This window comes from Anabrus simplex, chromosome 3, assembly GCF_040414725.1.
Source record: "Anabrus simplex isolate iqAnaSimp1 chromosome 3, ASM4041472v1, whole genome shotgun sequence".
NCBI classification, from domain to species: Eukaryota; Metazoa; Arthropoda; class Insecta; order Orthoptera; family Tettigoniidae; genus Anabrus; species Anabrus simplex.
Genome location: NC_090267.1, coordinates 372,842,989 through 372,861,322, shown reverse-complemented (window position 1 = coordinate 372,861,322; position 18,334 = coordinate 372,842,989). Strand labels below are relative to the sequence as shown.

The following is an 18,334-nucleotide window of genomic DNA, read 5'->3' as shown; positions in this document are numbered from 1 at the left end:
CAGTATAGTGGGATATTAGAAACAAAAGCTTGCAAATATACTATCATCACTAAAATATTTATTGTTAATGCCGCTTTGGTTGCAGAAATTAGAAAATAGAATGAATAGCTTTCACTCTCTAGTTGAACTTATTCATAAAGAAGCTCTTGTTAACATGTTCCAATTATAGGCCACTCCATAGCCCATATGACTAAATGCCTTGAAAGCTGCTCCCTTTGTTTCATTCATGGTCATCCATGTGAAATTTGTGCTAAACAAGGGGTCTACATTTATACAAATTTTTCCTTTCTCCTTCAGTCTTTTATGCTTCCATAATTATTGTACTCTACACTATATCACCTGTTATGTTGAAAAGTAAGGTTTATCTCCAGTTTTCTCATTTTGTAAATATATAAGAAATTAAGACATCTCTATAATAATAATAATAATAATAATAATAATAATAATAATAATAATAATAATAATAATAATAATAATATATAATAATATATATAATAATATAATATATAATAATATATTATTATTATAATAATAATTATAATAATAATAATATATTATTATATTATTATATTATATTATAATAATATATTATTATTATTATTATTATTATTATTATTATTATTATTATTATTATTATTATTATTATTATTATTATTATTATTATTAATACTTTTTATTACTTATGATTGTCTTTTGTAATCTTCAGCATTATTTAAGCATGATGTTAGAATTTTGGAAGTCTTGGAAATACCCTGCATTCACTGATGTGTCATCCTTATAATATTTCCTGAGTTTGATAATATATTCAAGTATGTTCTCTTTCAGGTCGTGACATGTGGAGATGGCAGTCAAATAACCCAGATGGATATGCTACAGGCCCAAAGGTGAGAAAAGCATGTGACTTACACCTGACAACTCACAATGTGGTAATAATTTAATTTAATGGCTTGTGGCCCCTGGAGAGTAGGGTTGAGCACTATGTCCCTGTTTTGGCACACAGTGCCGGTACAGTTATGTTCCGCAACATGGAGCGTCATTTGTTCCGAAACATTCTCAAGCGAGACCGAGACAGTGACTCGCTATCCCGTCAGAAGCGCCACCGTGCACTACCCTTCGCCCACTAGCTGACTGTCATACCGGCAGTGTGCTGCCATGTGATGGTGTGTTCCTTGTTCCGTCGTATCCTCTTTGTTCTGTGAGTTCCGTTGCACCAGCAACTGGCCTTCGGTACATGCGGATAACTTAATGTGTTCTGTTTTGTAAGTGTGTTTTCATTGAAGCCTAGTAATATATACCATACGAAAGATGTAAACTTTTAATAATGTCGCACCGGAGTCCTGTTTACGACTTTTTTACTAGAATAAAAGTGGACAGAGTGAAATTCAATTTATGATCTTCTATTTTGTCTGCAAAGGGATCATCAACCGGCTTAATGGCGAGACATTTGAATCTTAAACATCGCACAATTTATATTTTTGTGTTCTGCTGTATATTGTGTACGTAAATAGAGTACTGACGAATGTTTCTTCAACTGTGCCAGTATATTTTTAATTGGTGAAAATAACATTGTGACATTTGTAAACACATCTACTGCCAGTGTAATTGTGACAGGTGTATTTCAGAATGAATGAAATAATTCTTATCCCAAAAACAACATTTAAACATGATTTTCTGGGTGCCTATTTCAGAGTTCTGACTGCTTTTTTCACATGCCATGAAGTTTTAACCTGGCCCTAATTACCCACAATACAGGCTGATACATTCAACTGGTGAAAATATCCTTGGATTAGTTACTTTTAAAAACCTGTACTGCCATTGTAACTGTGTTATGTGTATTTCATATTGACCGAAACAATCTTCACCTAAAAGCAGCCTTTAAACATTATTATCAGTGTTCCGACTGTTCCTTCACGTTCCTTGCAACTTTACGCTGGCCGTAACTACACGCAACACGTCCGGTACAGCGGCACATTCCTGCTGACACAGAGCATGTCGTCTTGACCTCACGAAGTTCTCTCTACCGCACAGTTACAGTCCCGAAACACTCCACCTCAAGCTCCTAATGTTCTGGAACAACTGACTGTTCCGGTCTGCCCAACCCTACTGGAGAGGTCTAGAGGGGCCTGCTGCAGGTTTTTCAAGTTGACACCTGATAGGCAACCTGCATGTCTGTGAGAATGGGGCCCTACTGGTGATGAATTTTAATGCTGAAGACGTCATACACACCTATCGCCCGACTATCAGAATTAACCAATGAAGGTTAAAATACCCAGCCCTGCTAGGATAAAACCCAGGGCCTGTTGGACCAAAGGCCAGCGCACTAATGATTTAGCCATGGAGCTGGACAATGTGGTAAAGATGTGGCATGGATGATAAAGGCAATAATCACACCAATGTAAAATAATACAAGCGTATATTTGACCCTGTAGTAAGGTATCTCTTTTAGTATACCTATAACAAGCACTCTACTGGGCTGAGTGGTTCAGACGGTTGAGGCGCTGGCCTTCTGACCCCAACTTGGCAGGTTTGATCGTGGTTCAGTCCGGTGAGATTTGTAGGTGCTCAAATATGTCAGCCTCATATCAATAGATTTACTGGCACGTAAAAGAACTCCTGCGGGACTAAATTTCAGTACCTCGGCATCTCCAGAAAACTTAAAAATAGTTTGTGGGACGTAAAGCAAGTAATATTATTAACAAGCACTCTGGAAAGGGGTGTGTTCATTAGCAATAAATTTATTAAAAACCAACATGGTTGGAAAGATGGAATGGTTTAGAAGTGAAACTGGACTATGACAAGGGAATGTACTGTCACCTCTTTTGTTTCTTATGGTTATAAATGAATATAGGAATGATATAGGAATTAGAAAGATGTTTTTGAAGACTTTTGTTTTGAGTGTGGCATTGTATGGAATAAAACATGGACGACAACTAGCTCAGGAAGAAAGAGAATAGAAGCTTTTGAAATGTGGTGTTACAGAAGAATGCGGAAGGTGAGATGGGTAGATAGAATCACGAATGAAGAGATACTGAATTGAATTGGTAAGAGGAGATAGATTTGGCTAAATTTGACCAGAAGAAGAGATAGAATGATACGACACATCATAAGACACCCAGGACTTGTACAGTTGGTCTTTGAGGGAAGTGTAGGTGGTAAGAACGGTAGGGGTAGACCAAGATACCAGTATGACAAGCAGGTTAGAGCAGATGTAGGGTGTAGGATGTGGTAGTTATGTAGAAATGAAAAGGTTAGCACAGGATAGGGTGGCATGGAGGGCTGTATCAAACAACTCTATGGACTGATGACTCAAACAACACAATGGATGAAATTGTAAAGGAGATTAAGGAAGCATATGGGATCAGGGAGATGAAGTTATTACTATTTACAGGCAATATTATAGTCTGGGGAATGAACAGCAAAGAATTACAAGAACAACTTGATCCACTGAACAAGAAAATTGAAAGTTATGATATGAAAATCAGTGCAGAGAAAAGCAAGTCCATGGTGATATCAAAAGGAGAAAGACAGGGAAAAGGCATTGTGAAAATAGTGATCAAACCCTTGAAATTAAGGACAGTTACAGATACCTAGGGAGTGAATTAATGCAGAATACAAGGCTGGACTTGGATATTAGCAAGAGGATGCAACAGGGCAATGCGTTCTACCAGAATGTAAGAAACCTGGAATAAGGAAATACAGTACCAAGGAACTGTAAAGAGATAATATACAGAATGTATTACATACCCACATTGACTTATATGGCTCAGACCTGGACAATGATGAGTAGAGAGGAGAGTAGAATTCAAGCCAGCGAAATTAAATACCTGAGAAGTATGATAGGAAAGACAAGGAAAGACACAGTGAGAAATGAAAATGTTAGAAAGGAAGTCAGAATAGAAAACCCAAATGAGAGAACTGATAGCAATAAACTAAGATGATTTGGAGATGCAAAAAGAATGGATGGGAAAAGAATACCAAAACAGATGATGGAGATAAAGTTTGAGAGAGCAAGGATAAATTGATTCAATAAAGAGGAGTGTGGTTGCAGCAAGGATGACAAGAACGAATTCCTGGAGAACCTAGAACAGACTATTGATGGCGAGAAGACAGTGATAATTGGAGACTTGAATGCTCAGATTGGGACTGTAAGGAATGGGACAAAATGATGGAAGAGGAATGGTGGAAGGGGAGGCATGCCATAAACGCCCTGATCTGGTGGGAGCTTTATAAGGGGAAAGGGTGGTGGTGGTGGTGGTGGTGGTGGTGGTGGTGGTTTTAGAACACTGACGTCGCACCGACACAGATAGGTCATATGGTGACGATGGGACAGGAAAGGGGAAGGAAGCAGCCATGGCCTTAATTAGGGTACAACCCGAGCATTTGCCTGGCGTGAAAATGGGGAAACCACGGAAAACCATCTTCAGGGCTGCCGACAGTGGGGTTCGAACCCACTATCTCCCGAATACTGGATACTGGCCGCATTTAAGCGACTGCAACTATCAAGCTCGGTATTATTATTATTATTATTATTATTATTATTATTATTATTATTATTAAAGCGACTTTATTGTGGTGAAGTTAGGGCTCCTGGCCCTTTCTTACACTTAACCACTTGAACAGACCCTTTGGTTTTATTGCCAGGAGTAGGCTATGTGTTGATACTGGGTTTCACCCTCTCCCTACCTCATCACCATTATCATCATTTCACACACAGACATGTAGGTCGTCCATGGGCGTCAATTAGGAAGACCTGCACCAAGCCTCTCTGGAGGCCAAATGACATCAATCAAGTAAACAGTGCACAGAGGCAACAAAAGCATTGCAGTAGCCAGTGTAAATAAATTGAAAATCTATCTGAGTGGCTCTGGTGGTAGAATTACTGGCCTTCTGAGCACAGGTTGGCAGGTTCGATCCGGCTCAGTCCGGTGGTATTTGAAAGTCCTCAAACCCTCGTATTGGTATATTTATTGGCTTGTGAAAGAAATCCTGTGAGACAAAATTCTGACACCTCATTGTCTTCAAAACTGTGAAAATAGTTAGTGGGGTGTAAAACCAATAACATTATCATCATCATCATCATCATCATCATCATCTAAAAGCCGGCAATTCAGTCATGATGGTACTGGTTTTATAATTTAGCAGACAGAGTGCAACTGAAACAGGTGTCCTCTGCAAGGATCAAGAAACCTGAAAGAGATGAATGTGGTGGTGGCTTCAGCAGCTGTGCTATGTCCCAATGCTTTAACTTAAATAATTAATAAGCATTATAGAAATCGTCAAACTTCTCCTTCAAACTAACATACAAGATTCATATATCCCGCATTGCTCGACTGAGCTGCATGTTGTTGTGGGATTTTTTTTTTTTTTTTTTTCAATTTGGACTCTTGTTAATTTATTATTGTTAGGTGCCGGTCTGAGTGGCTCAGACGGTTGAGGCGCTGGCCTTCTGACCCCAGCTTGGCAGGTTCGATCCTGGCTCAGTCTGGTGGTATTTGAAGGTGCTCAAATATGTCCGCCTCGTGTCAGTAGATTTACTGGCACGTACAAGAACTCCTGCAGGACTTAATTCCGGCATCTCTGAGTCTCCGAAAACTATTTAAAAAAAGTTAGTGGGACATAAAGCAAATAACATTATTATTAGTTGTTAGGTCTTCAGTCTGCCAAAACTAATTTTTGAATAAATAAGCGTATAAACGACCTGAGAAAGGGAACATATGGTAACAAAATTAAACCTGAAAAAGAAACGACTTAATTAAAATAGAATGGCATGTTGGCATCTTGAAAGAACATCATCAGATTCTATTAAATCACACTCAAACATATTTAGAAATGTATAAACCCTAACAGAAAATCCTCTAGTACGGTAAAGCCTAGCAAGCCAGTATAAAGAGTAAAACTGTAGTTGCTTTCAAGAATAGGAGCAGCCTCATATCGAAAAATAACAGGAGACACAGGCCTAGACAAAATGATGGGTCATGTGATGATGCATACATCACGGAAAAACTACAAACTCGAATAGGGACTATGAACGTAATTAGCCTAACTGGAAAGTGTGAGGAATTAGTAGATCTCGTGGAAAGGAGATCAGTATCTATCCTTGGACTGAGTGAGACCAAACAGAAAGATAAAGGGAAAAAAGATCTTACTGGCGCAGTAACAATAAGCAATTGAGGAATGCAGAGTATTAATGAGATTTCGTATGTCAATGAGAGGATCATCAAAGCAACAATACATCTAGGGAAAGAGAAGTGGACACTGGTACAGGTGTATGCACCTCAGACTGGTTGCAGCAAGAATGATAAGAACAAATTCCTGGAGAACCTAGAACAGACTATTGATGGCGAGAAGGCAGTGATAATTGGAGACTTGAATGCTGAGATTGGGACTTTAAGGAATGGTTATAAGAGGGTGTTGGGACCACATGGCTATGGCAATCGAAATTTAGAAGGGAGAGTATCTCCTTGAATTCTGCATGAGGAATGGTCTGATGGTGAAAAAGAGCTGGTTCAAGAAAAAAGTCGCTCACAAAATTACTAGGTACAGTTGAAAAGGACAAGACAAGTCTGTTACTGATTATGCTATTATTAGGGCTCGGATGTTTAAGACCTAAAAATACCCCAAATAAGCAAGCAAATATGACCTCAAAAGTGACAAAATATGACGAGAAAATTACAAACTATTACTTGAAAATTATTAATCAAAATATGGTCATTTTAATAAATCGAAACGGCAATTCCTCTGATATATATTTGTCAACTAAATTCTCCATTCTTACTTTCTGAATATACATGTGGAGCTGTTATTCACAGTCTAGTATCCTTGATTCACTTATCAGACTTTTGTGAATACGTACCTATAGAGTACTAATTTTGCTAAGATTATCAAATCACACAACATTTTAAAAGTGGCTTGAAATACAAGAAAACTAGAAATCAATCTATTTAAAAAAATATATTTTGGAACGTTTAAGCCCAGATTTCATTAACATTATTCAAATGCGTTAAAGTGTAAATTGAACACCAAGAAATGAATTAAGTAGATGTCTCTCAGTACATTATGGTAGGGCGTCAGAACCTATAGTGCAAACTCACATACTTTTTTCATTCTTCTGTGCGGGTGGAATTGAATTGTATGACAAGATTCATCTTCAAAGCATCAGGTGCGAAAGACCTCCGATTATCACTTAACACATTCTTGTAAGAAGAGAAGCTCCTTTCTACGTCACAAGACGTTATTGGTGCATATTTAAATAATGTTAAATCACTGCTGTCGAGTATGCACTCAACTTGAAGTGTACTGGTACCTTCTCCTCTAAGAACATCATTTATCTTGCACACACAGTGAAAACCATCATTTCGATTAAGCACATTTTGAAGTTTCCGTCGTCTCATCAGTAGATATCCAAATCTTATTGTCTGCTACACTGTGTCGTATTCGATTTAGAGCATCTTCATAGCAACACGATAAGTAGTTTTTCCGCAGTGTTGATTCTGTAGGAACAGATTTTTTTTTAGTGTATCTCTCCAGGAAATTCTTGGAATGGGGATTACCAAGCTCGATAGCTGCAGTCGCTTAAGTGCAGCCAGTATCCAGTATTCGGAAGATAGTGGGTTCGAACCCCACTGTCGGCAGCCATGAAGATGGTTTTTCATGGTTTCCCATTTTCACACCAGGCAAATGCTGGGGCTGTACCTTAATTAAGGCCACAGCCACTTTCTTCCCTGTCCTAGCCCTTTCCTGTCCCGTCGTCGCCATAAGACCTATCTGTGTCGATGCGACGTAAAGCCAATAGCAAAAAAAGAAATGAAAAAAAGAAAAGAACTAGAGGAATGTTTGCAGACACAATTATATCACAAAGTTCCTTTGAAGAATCCAAACAACTGTCCATCGCTGAAGATGTAATAGCCTTATCGAGTATCAATCGCTGCTGCTTCTTACCAACATATTGTCGTTTGACATTGCCGCTGTGTTTTGCCGTATTACAATGTTGTTGCACATTCAAACGTTTTTCAGCCACGACTTTCACTTCACACAACTTGCAAAATAGAACTAAACCGTCTGTACAGAAATATTCCTCTCCAAATTCCATAACAAAGCTTCGTAACTTAACACTAGTAGAAAACTTTTCCTTAGGCATACTAGAATGTGTGCTGGGATACGATTTACTGTAAACTGACACTTGTGTAAGTGAAAGGAGGTTGAGGTTCTGATATCTGTACAAAGTCAAGTGGACGACTACCAGAAGTAATTAGCTCACTGCTGGGACAGGATTTTCCAGATTATTTCTGTCTCTACCTGGGTGGGAGACTGGGTTGCCGAGTACAGCGGGTTGGTTAGGGTGAGGTCTATGACCTTCATTGTATACAAAGAGTATTCCAATTGTATCAACAGCTTGATACCGAGAAGCAGTTTTGTGAACACTAGTTTGCATTCAGTAAGTTGAAGATGATTTTGCACACCTACAACTGTCGTCAAACTGCCAAAATATGCCGTTTCTACTAAAATAGTTCAAAATATGACCTTATGGAAAAAAATAGCCAAAATATGCATTTATATGGCAAATGAAAATCACTTAATTGTGATGATAATCACCTGATTTGCACCGAAATCCAATCAGACAAGAAAATAGAAACAAAAATATGACTTTTCCTAAACATCCGAGCCCAGTCATTATAGATGAAGAGAGAAAAAGTCTTTTAACAGATGTCGAGGTGATTTCCAGTGAGAACCTTAATAGTGAGCACTGGCTATTATTGGCAGACATGAAAGACATCCAGGTACCTAAGGTAACAACAAGGAGGCATCCAGAAATCAAAGTATGGGAACTCCTTGACAAGGAAAAGAGGACTGATGAAATGAAGTGCAGAGAAGAAGAATGGACCAGATTGAAGAACGTTCTAGTGAAGGAAGCCATTGAGGTGTGTGGGAAGACAAGCACAGAAGTATGAGAGAAGGAAACACCCTGGTTGAACACAAAGGTGAAAACAGCCATAAAGGATAGAGATTTGGCTAGGAGAGAAAGGACCGTGAAAAAGTAAAGTCACAGGATACACGGGATGAGGTGAAGATCAAAATCCTTGAACAAGTGTACCGTGATAAGAAACCGAAAGCCAAAAGAATAACTGAGGAGGAAAAGTTGAAATGTTTGGACGACTTCACTCAGAAACTGGAGGAAGACACCAAAGGAAACATGAAGTTGCTGTACAAAATGGTCAAAAACAGAAAAAAACAAATGGACATGATAAAGGCTCTTGAAGATAACTATAGAAATGTGATCAGGAAAGAGTGGCATCAGGAAGGTCTTGAGGAATCACTTGGAGAATCTGCTAAATGGGACAACAGAAGAGCTGAAGAACACAAAACCAGTTGTTGAAGAATACACCAAAGAACCTCTGATAACATGGATGGAATCTAATCAATATAAGAAAATATTTCCACCTAATCGATACTTTTCTTTTATTTTGCCTTTAGTAATTTATAAAATCATTAAGAATAACGGGACATGTTTCAATCGCTTTGTGATCATCATCAGCTGCATACACAAAAGCTTAGATAAAACAGCATGAAGCAATCACATAGTTAAATCTATGTTGACTTTAAAAACTAATGTTAGTAAAGGGCGTATAGGTTGGAGGGGGGGGGGGACGGGAATTGTATTCATGAACATATCAGATTGGATAGCTTGTTGTGTGATCCCTGTCCAATTCACTTCCTTTATTTCCCGTAATTACGGGTGTGGGTCTGATTCTACTGTCCGCGACAATATGGCAATGAAGTGGATAGTTTGTAACATGGATGGAAACAGAAACAGCCTTGAAAAAATGCCCACTGGAAAATCACCAGGATATGATGATGTTAGCGCTGATATGATCCAAGAGGCAGATATAAAAGGTCTACAGTTGTTGCATAAAGTATTTGGTGTCTGGAATGTCAATAAGATACCTGCAGACTGGAACAAGGGTGTAGTCATTCCACTATTCAAGAAAGGAAAAAGGCTACAATGCATAAACTACAGAGGAATAACTGCTGAAAATCCTGGAAAAAGTCATTAAACAGAAAGTGAGGATCATTTTAGAGGAGCAACTAGAAGAAGAGCAATATGGCTTCTGAACGGACCTAATTTTCAGCATCTGAATGTTGATAGAAAAACACTGAGAGAAAGGCAAGGATCTATTCATGGTTTTTTTGAATGTTGTGAAAGCATATGACAGTGTGACAAGAGAAAAGATCTGGAATTGTCTAAGAAAAAGAAATGCACCTGAAGGATTAGTGAGGAAAATTTGGGTGTTATATGAGGACTGTACAAGCTTTATGAGGGTTGGCAGTGGTTATTCATCTTGGTTGGAGACCAGAAGTGGAGTACAACAAGGAAGTGCACTGTCACCACTACTGTTCATCACTGTGATGGATGAAATAATGAAATCCATCAAAGAAACATCATTAGGTGAATTAAAAGCCATAGCCTTTGCAGATGATGATGTTGTGATTTGGGGAGAGTCAGAAGTGGAGGTTCAATCAAAATTAAATGTTTGGAAAGCCAAGTTTGAAGCATTCAACCTCAAGATCAGCATGACTAAGACCGTAGTGATATTAGTGAGCAGAGAGGGTCATTCAGCAAGGATCACACTAGCAGCCAACTGCTAGAATGTGTAGAAAGCTGCTTCTATCTCGGCAGCATAATCTCTAGCGATGGCCTAGTCACAAAGGAGATAAACAATAGGGTGCAAAAGAGTTCCCGTTTCTACCAACAAGTGAGGACGCTTCTTTGGGATACCAAAGTTCCAAGGAAGGCAAAATTAACCATGTTCAACAGCTGCTTTGTACCAATATTGACATATGGTATTTAGACATGCACCCTAACCTTGCAAGACTACAGGCTTCAGAGATGAAGTTCCTGAGGTGCACTATACAAAAAACCAAGTTGGACAAGATAAGGAATCAGGAGGCTCGAAAGAGAAGTGGTATAAAGACATCGCTACCAGATCGAGTCAACAATTCAAGACTACGGTGGTTTGGACATGTGATGAGGATGGAACCAGAAAGAATGGCCAGGCTGAACCTAGAGAGAGGGGTAACAGGAAGAAGAATGGTGGAAAGGCCTAGAACCTGTTGGATGGACATTATTAAGATGGATATCAAAGACAGGGGATCAACAATAGCAGACGCCATGGGGAAGAAGACATGCATGAATGGAATGGAGGAGGCTCATTAACAGTACCCGGGAACTGGAACTGTGAAATGATGATGATGATGATGATGAAACATTTATGTTTAAATTTTGTTTAAATCCTTAAAAACTTGAAATTTGAACTTGTAATGAAGTCTTCACTTCTCCCCATTCTAGCATAGGATACAGTTTGGTGTAATATACTGTCATTGGTGTGAGTCCAAGTGGCTAGGTTAGCCGGTTAACCCTCTGCCACGCTGTGCCACGCCCCCTGCCTCAGCCAGGTCAAAGACACACTGAACTGTACTTTTAGGTGTTTAGTTTTTACTACCATTCTTAGTGCTCCCCTTTTTTATTATTATTATTATTATTATTATTAGCGTATTCTCCCAATAATGGAAGACGTTAAGCAAACAACTCAATCAAGCTTTCTTTGGGTTCTTCTTGTTCTTCCAATAGGCTTTCATTCTCTCTGAGAAGGCTTGTTTACGTTCTTCCGACCATTTCGGTCTGCACTGTTTTTGCTTTGGTTGCTCTGATGTAACTTCCCACTTGTTGACTTTGTGTCTGAAGGTGTCTCTTTCTAAAATGTCTGTTGCACATATGTTTGCGTTTTTGAGGTCCTTTCGAAGTTCATCCAGCCAAGGTGTTGAATTCTTAAGTGAGCTAACATAATTTAATATTCTTTTTGACAGTCGATTTTCTGGTAATCTTGTGAGGTGTCCAAAGAATTTCATTCGTCTTTTCTTAATGTCAATTTCAATGTTTGAAACTTTTTCTGTTGTTTTGATTGATTGTAGCCTGTAACCATTTTGGGTATATCTTGCTCCTAGGATTTTCCTGATGATCTTCCTCTCTTGCTTTTTTATTTCTTCTAATTCTTGTTTACTGTTAAGTGACAATGTTTCACTTGCGTAAAGGACTGTTGGTTTTATGACTGTGTTGTAATGCCGAATTTTTGTCTGTCTTGACATGCATTTTTTGTTGTAGATGTCTTGAACTAACCCTAATGCCTTCTTGACTTTTTGGAGACGGTTTTGCTGTGAGATCTTCTCAAGGCCTGTCGGTTCGATGAATTCTCCGAGGTATTTAAAGTACGAGACCCGGTCGATTTTACCGTATTTTGTTCTCAGGCTCGTGATATCTGTCTTTGAACAGAAGAATTTAGTTTTCTCAAATGAAATCTGTAGTCCCACTTTTTCTGCAGATTCCTTAAGTATCTCAAGCTGCTTGATGGCAGTCTCCTCATCCTCTGTTAAAATCGCCAGATCATCCGCAAATGCAAGGTATGGTACGTAGAGGTTGTTTTTGGGAAAGCCCAATCGGATCGGTTTCCAAGATTCATGTTTCTTGAGTTCCTTCTCCCATTCTTCCATAACCTTGTCTAGGACGACGTTGAACAGAATTGGAGAGAGTCCATCACCTTGTCTCACACCTGTCTGAATGTCGAAGGGTTCTGAAATTTCTCCCATAAATTTCACTTTAGACTTTGTGCCCGTTAGTGTTTGTCTTATGAGTTCTAGGGTTTTGGGATCTAGTCCTCTCTCTTCTAGAATTTGGAATAGGGAGGGTCTGTCTATCGAATCATATGCCTTTTTGAAATCTACAAATGTGCATACTGTAGGCTTTTGTCTGAGGGCTCGTAGTTTAAGTATGGTTTTGAGGTTGAAAATTTGTTCTGGGCATGACCTGTTTGGTCTGAATCCTGCTTGAAATTCTGATAATTTGGGTTCTAATTGTTGTTGTGTTCTATGCAAGAGACAGGCTGATAGTATTTTGTATGTGACTGATACAAGTGAGATTCCTCTGTAATTGTTTACGTCTAACTTGCTGCCTTTTTTATGTAGTGGATGGATTAGAGCAATCTTCCAGTCATCCGGGAGCTTTTCGGTTTGCCAAATGTTTTGGATTATTTGTGTAATTTCTCTGAGTGAATTTGGGCCTAAATTTTTCAGAAGTTCAGCTACAATTCCGTCTTCCCCTGATGCTTTGTTGTCTTTAAGTTTCTTGATATGTGAATAAATTTCTTCTTGAGTTGGTGGTGACGAATTTTCCGGTATGATTTCTGGCTGTACTTTCGGGAATCTCTTTTTGGGTTCTGGACAATTTAAAAGCTGTGAAAAATATGTAGCTAATTCTTGGCAGTTTTCCTTATTTGTCAGGGCTAGTTTACCATCGTGCTTCCGAAAGCAAAGGTTCTGTGAGGAATATCCTTTAATTTGGTTCGCAAAGGTCTTGTAGAAATCGTGTGTGTTGTAATTTTTGAAGTTGTCTTCAATTGACTTCAGTTGGACATTGACGTATTTCCGTTTATTTTGTCTTAAAATCTTGGATACATGCTTGCGAACTTCGAAGAATTTCTTCTGTGTTTCTTCTGATTTGTTACAATTGTAGTTTTGAAATGCCTTTTTCCTTTCTTCTAGTGCGGTCTCACATTCTTGATTCCACCAAGGATGTTTTGGTTTCTTGCGAAGAGGGATTAGGTCCTTCGCCGTTTCGATGATTTTAGTCTGGAAATTCTCCCAGCTCTCTGCAGGTCGTTTTTCCCATTCTTCTGAAATTTTGGAGTCCTTGATTTTGTGCAGATCAAATTTTGGAATCACCGATGTTTTCCTGTTGAATTTCCCTTTGGGTGTGAATTTAATTTTGATTCTGCTTAAATAATGATCCGAATCGATGTTAGCACCTCTGCGCACTTGCACATCATGAATTTCCTTTTGGTAATCATATGATATTGCCACATGATCAATCTGAAATTCTCCTAAATGATGGATGGGTGATCGCCAAGTTTTTTGCTTTTTGGGATTCTTCCGGAGTGATGTTGACATAATTTTGAGGTTATTTTGTTGGCATAACTCAATGAGGCGTGTGCCATTTTTATTGGTGAATCTGTGGGCTGGATAGTCTCCCACTGTCCTCCTGTATTTGTATTCCCTGCCAAGCTGTGCATTGAAATCACCGAGTAGAATTTTCACATCATTTTTAGGGATTTTGGCCATTTCTGTTTCAAGTTCTTCCCAGAATCTTTCTGTTTTTTCAGGCTCCTTTTTATTGTCTCCATTTGTTGGCGCATGCACATTAATAAAGGTGTATTTTTTGTTTGTATGCCTGATTCTTAAGGTCATAAGCCTATTGTTGATGGGTTTCACCTCTATTACTGAATCCAAAACTTTTTTGTCTACACAGAAGGCCATTCCTAACAATGCTGCTCCTTTACCAATTTTCTTGTTTGTTCCACTTTTGAAGATCCTATAATTATTGTAATCCATCGTTTCTGAATCGGTGAAGCGTGTTTCTTGCAGGGCCAGAATTTGGATTTTCTGCTTTGTAAGTTCTGTTGTGAGATTGTGCAGTTTTCCTGTTTGAATCAGTGTCTGAATGTTGAATGTGCCAATGAAAGTGTGAGTCTTTCGTGGAAGTTTATCAGAGCACTCCGATTTGCTCTCTCGTATTCGCCCAAGCTCCCCAGAATCCGAATGCTTGGTTGCCACTTTAGAGTGGGTGGATTGTCCACCTGGGGTAATTTTGTCTTTACTTGTACGAGTCATGTCTGCTTGTAAGCAATCTTCTAGCTTTCGCTAGTGGTGTAGAACCAGGGATTGTTAGTTCCTGGAGCATATTTACAGCCGCACCTCTGGTGATCAGACGCTGACCACTTGCCGCTTGCTACAAGTCAGACGCAAAGTGGATTTGATTCGGTTCTTCCGCCCTCTCTGCCATTGGGATATGTCCTCTTCTGCCGTCGAGGCCGTTGACCATTTCTCTGTTTACCTCAGTTGATCCGCGGGTGCTTATTTGGCTAAGCCTTATTATTATTATTATTATTATTATTATTATTATTATTATTATTATTATTATTATTATTATTATTATTATTATTATTATTATTATTATTATTATTATTATTATTATTATTATTATTATTATTATTATTATTATTGTCATATACTTACCCTCCGAAAGCTGAATGTCGATTGCATCTAATCACATTTTTATGTTCTTTGTATTTGGTGTGGAAATTTGGCCTTTATATGTCGCATTGCAAATTGTTTCTTGACATTTGATTTCATTCAAATTATGCTGTTGTTTTTATTGCTATATAATTATTGTAATTTAATTTGTTTTTGAAAATTATTTAGGAGTTGTCTAGTGAGCTTTTAATTGCTGACTAGTTTTCCTTTAATTTTCCATTATGCCATTTTTCGGTTATGTGAATGCCTCTCGTGGAACCATATTATTATTATTATTATTATTGTAAATAATAATAATGTTATTTGCTTTACGTCCCACTAACTACTCTTTTACGGTTTTCGGAGATGCCGAGGTGCCGGAATTTTGTCCCGCAGGAGTTCTTTTACGTGTCAGTAAATCTACCGCCATGAGGCTGACGTATTTGAGCACCTTCAAATACCACCGGACTGAGCCAGGATCAAACCTGCCAAGTTGGAGTCAGAAGGCCAGCGCCTCAACCGTCTGAGACACTCAGCCTGGCTATTATTATTGTTGTTGTTGTTGTTGTTGTTGTGTATTTGGGATTACATTTCATATTAATGATTTTAACAAAATATGAATTGAATGAAAGTGTATCTTTTAAGACATTACTTTTATTGATAAATGTGATAAATGATAACCTAATAAAACTCTTGGACTGACCAAGATGCTAAGTAAATTCAGAGAATTTACTACAGATAAGAATAACCCAACCCACATTCCAGACATTTAAGTCAGATTAACCTCCTTTGGGTTTCATGAAGTGCTAATGCAAAAAGTGTGGAATGTTGTTCAGAAATTAAGTAGTGTGAATAGGGGTGAATTTTTTAAATGCATGTGGGCATTGAGGTTGGTGTGGTTAGCTTTTTTGGCAAAGCAATTTGATACCTCTTTTAATATTCAATGATTTGCTTTTATTTTTAATGTGTAAAATTTTTAGATCTGTGTTGATATCTGTGAAGTGGTGCGAGTTGTCATAGATGTGTTTGCCGAAGGCTGAGTGTCTGTTGAATTTAATTGTGTTTCTGTGTTCTTTGTATGCAAAGTATTAAGTATTCACCCAGTATCTTCAGATCTGTTCCTTCAGTTTCATGGAAGCTTTGATCCTGGACAATCAAGGCAATATCATCAGCATAAATACATTTTTTGGTCTTGGTTTCTGGTAGATTATATGTGCAAATTAAAAAGAAGTGGGGCCACCTCAGATCCTTATCGAATCCCATTATTTATTTTGTGCACCATACTTTTAGAGTTCTCTGAGAACACTTGGAAGTGTCTATTATTCAGCACGTTATCCATTAGAGTGGTTAGTTTCTGACAAGAAATGATACCAATGAATTTTAGCAACAGTCTTTCTTGCCAAATGGTATCATAGACAGGCTGTTAGATCTAAGAAGACACCCAAGTTTATCAACTTCTTCTCAAAGCCATTTTTGATAGGCGTTGCCACTGCTAGTATCTGTTTCTTACATCCTCTTCCTGGTCTAAATCCAGCTTGCTGAGGAGATTCTGTTATGAATTAACCTCTCCACAAGCTTTAATGTGACATGAAGGAGTTCAGTGGGGCAGTAGTTTTCAAGGACCTTTCTTTGGCTTTAGTATAGCAATGATTTTAGTTTTCTTGAAGAGAGGTGACAGATTACTTTCCTACGATGTTTGAAAGAGTGTTCAGCCATCTGACAGTAGCTGGACTACAATGTAATAGGAATTCAGTGTAGATGCCATTGATGCCTGGCTACCGTTCAGGATTTCGTGATCTTCATGGCTTCTTACCCTCTTCTCATTAAAATGGGACGGAGAACTCAGATGTTTGTGGGGCTGACCACTCATTGTTTTCAGTAGATATGTGACTTCTCTTTCAATATGTTTTTCCTTTGTTGACTTGGAGGTGGAGGTCATGTGCTTGGCCATTTCACCTAACCTTATGTACATTTTTGTCTGATGGTATTTTTTGCTGCATCCAGTTTCTGGATTAAGGACCAGGTTTTTCTGCTGGAGTGAGTATTGTCCAAGGCTCTATGGTTTCTTGCCATTTGTATAGTTTTTCATTTTATGATTGTAGAAGGTGAGAGTCACTTACAGGATCACCACTGTCTTCAAATTCCTTGAGAAGCTTTCTGATGTCTTCATTCCAACCAGGAATGTACTCTTTATGATATCCTTTTGGAATGCCACACCTTTTAGTACACTTGCGAATCTACTATAGTTGTTGTAAGTGGGGTTTAATCCATGTTGTGTTGAGAGTAGGTCTGTTTTGAAAACTTCAACCAGTCAGCTTTGTTGAAGTTCCACGTTGGTTTTGGATAGAAGAGGATGATGAGTTTGAACAGTCCTTTCTGGAGAATTACTGGACTGTGCTAACTGTGAGGAAAACTGGCTAGTACTGTTCGATGCATCTCACTGGGTATGCTTGGAGACTGCATAGTGAAGCACAGGCCAGGTGTATAGCCATGGTTCCAATATGCAGAGGAAAATGTTGCCTTATCTTTTGCATCATATGAGATTTTCTGTTTCCATCCATTTAACGAGTTTTTGTCCATTTTCATCATTCTCTTGGCATCGCCAGAGGGTGTGATGGCTGTTGAAATCTCCAGCAATTATGCTTGGTTGTTGTAGTGAGTGCAGAGGTGGAGAAGGCCTGATGGATCCTTGTGGTTTTTATAGGTTGACTATCATCAGGTTACCTACCTTAATTGTAGCTGTAAAGATGTCATCTGAAGATGGAGGCTAAATGTAACTCAATAACACTAAACTACACCAATGATATAAACGACTGCAGCATGTGTGTAATGCCTTGGTTTCAATAAAATCAGGTAAGGCCAAAAAATGTTATTGATGGTGGTGATTACTGCTTTAAGAGGATGAACAACTGGGTAACCACCCTCTCTTAACACTAATCAGAGAAATTGGAAGAGGTCCAACCCTTTGAAGAATGAATGTATTGATAAAAGAAAGGGAAGAGTCACAAGGCTGTGAAAAAGGACTCCGTATGCTGTGCAAACTTAATACCGTTGGAGGTGGAAGAGAACCAGAGTTGGCCAAGGGAGTTCAGATAGTAAAGATGAAAGTGGGGAACCAGACACAAGTAGAAGCAATGCCAGGCTCAGCTAGGGGAACTATGGCCACCACCCCATGGTCCTAAGTTGAAAGCCCCTTGTTCTCCTTTAAGTAGTCTTT

General features: G+C 38.5%; 1 protein-coding gene across 1 annotated transcript in view; it reads left to right on the top strand.

The window, feature by feature from the left end:
- The window catches only part of Gale (UDP-galactose 4'-epimerase), a 145,747-nt gene that overhangs the window by 117,807 nt on the left and 9,606 nt on the right, over positions 1-18,334 (top strand). Inside the window, exon 8 of the mRNA XM_067143317.2 lies at positions 826-884. Coding sequence (XP_066999418.1) covers positions 826-884 — 59 coding nt within the window. The remainder of the gene's footprint in view (positions 1-825; positions 885-18,334) is intronic.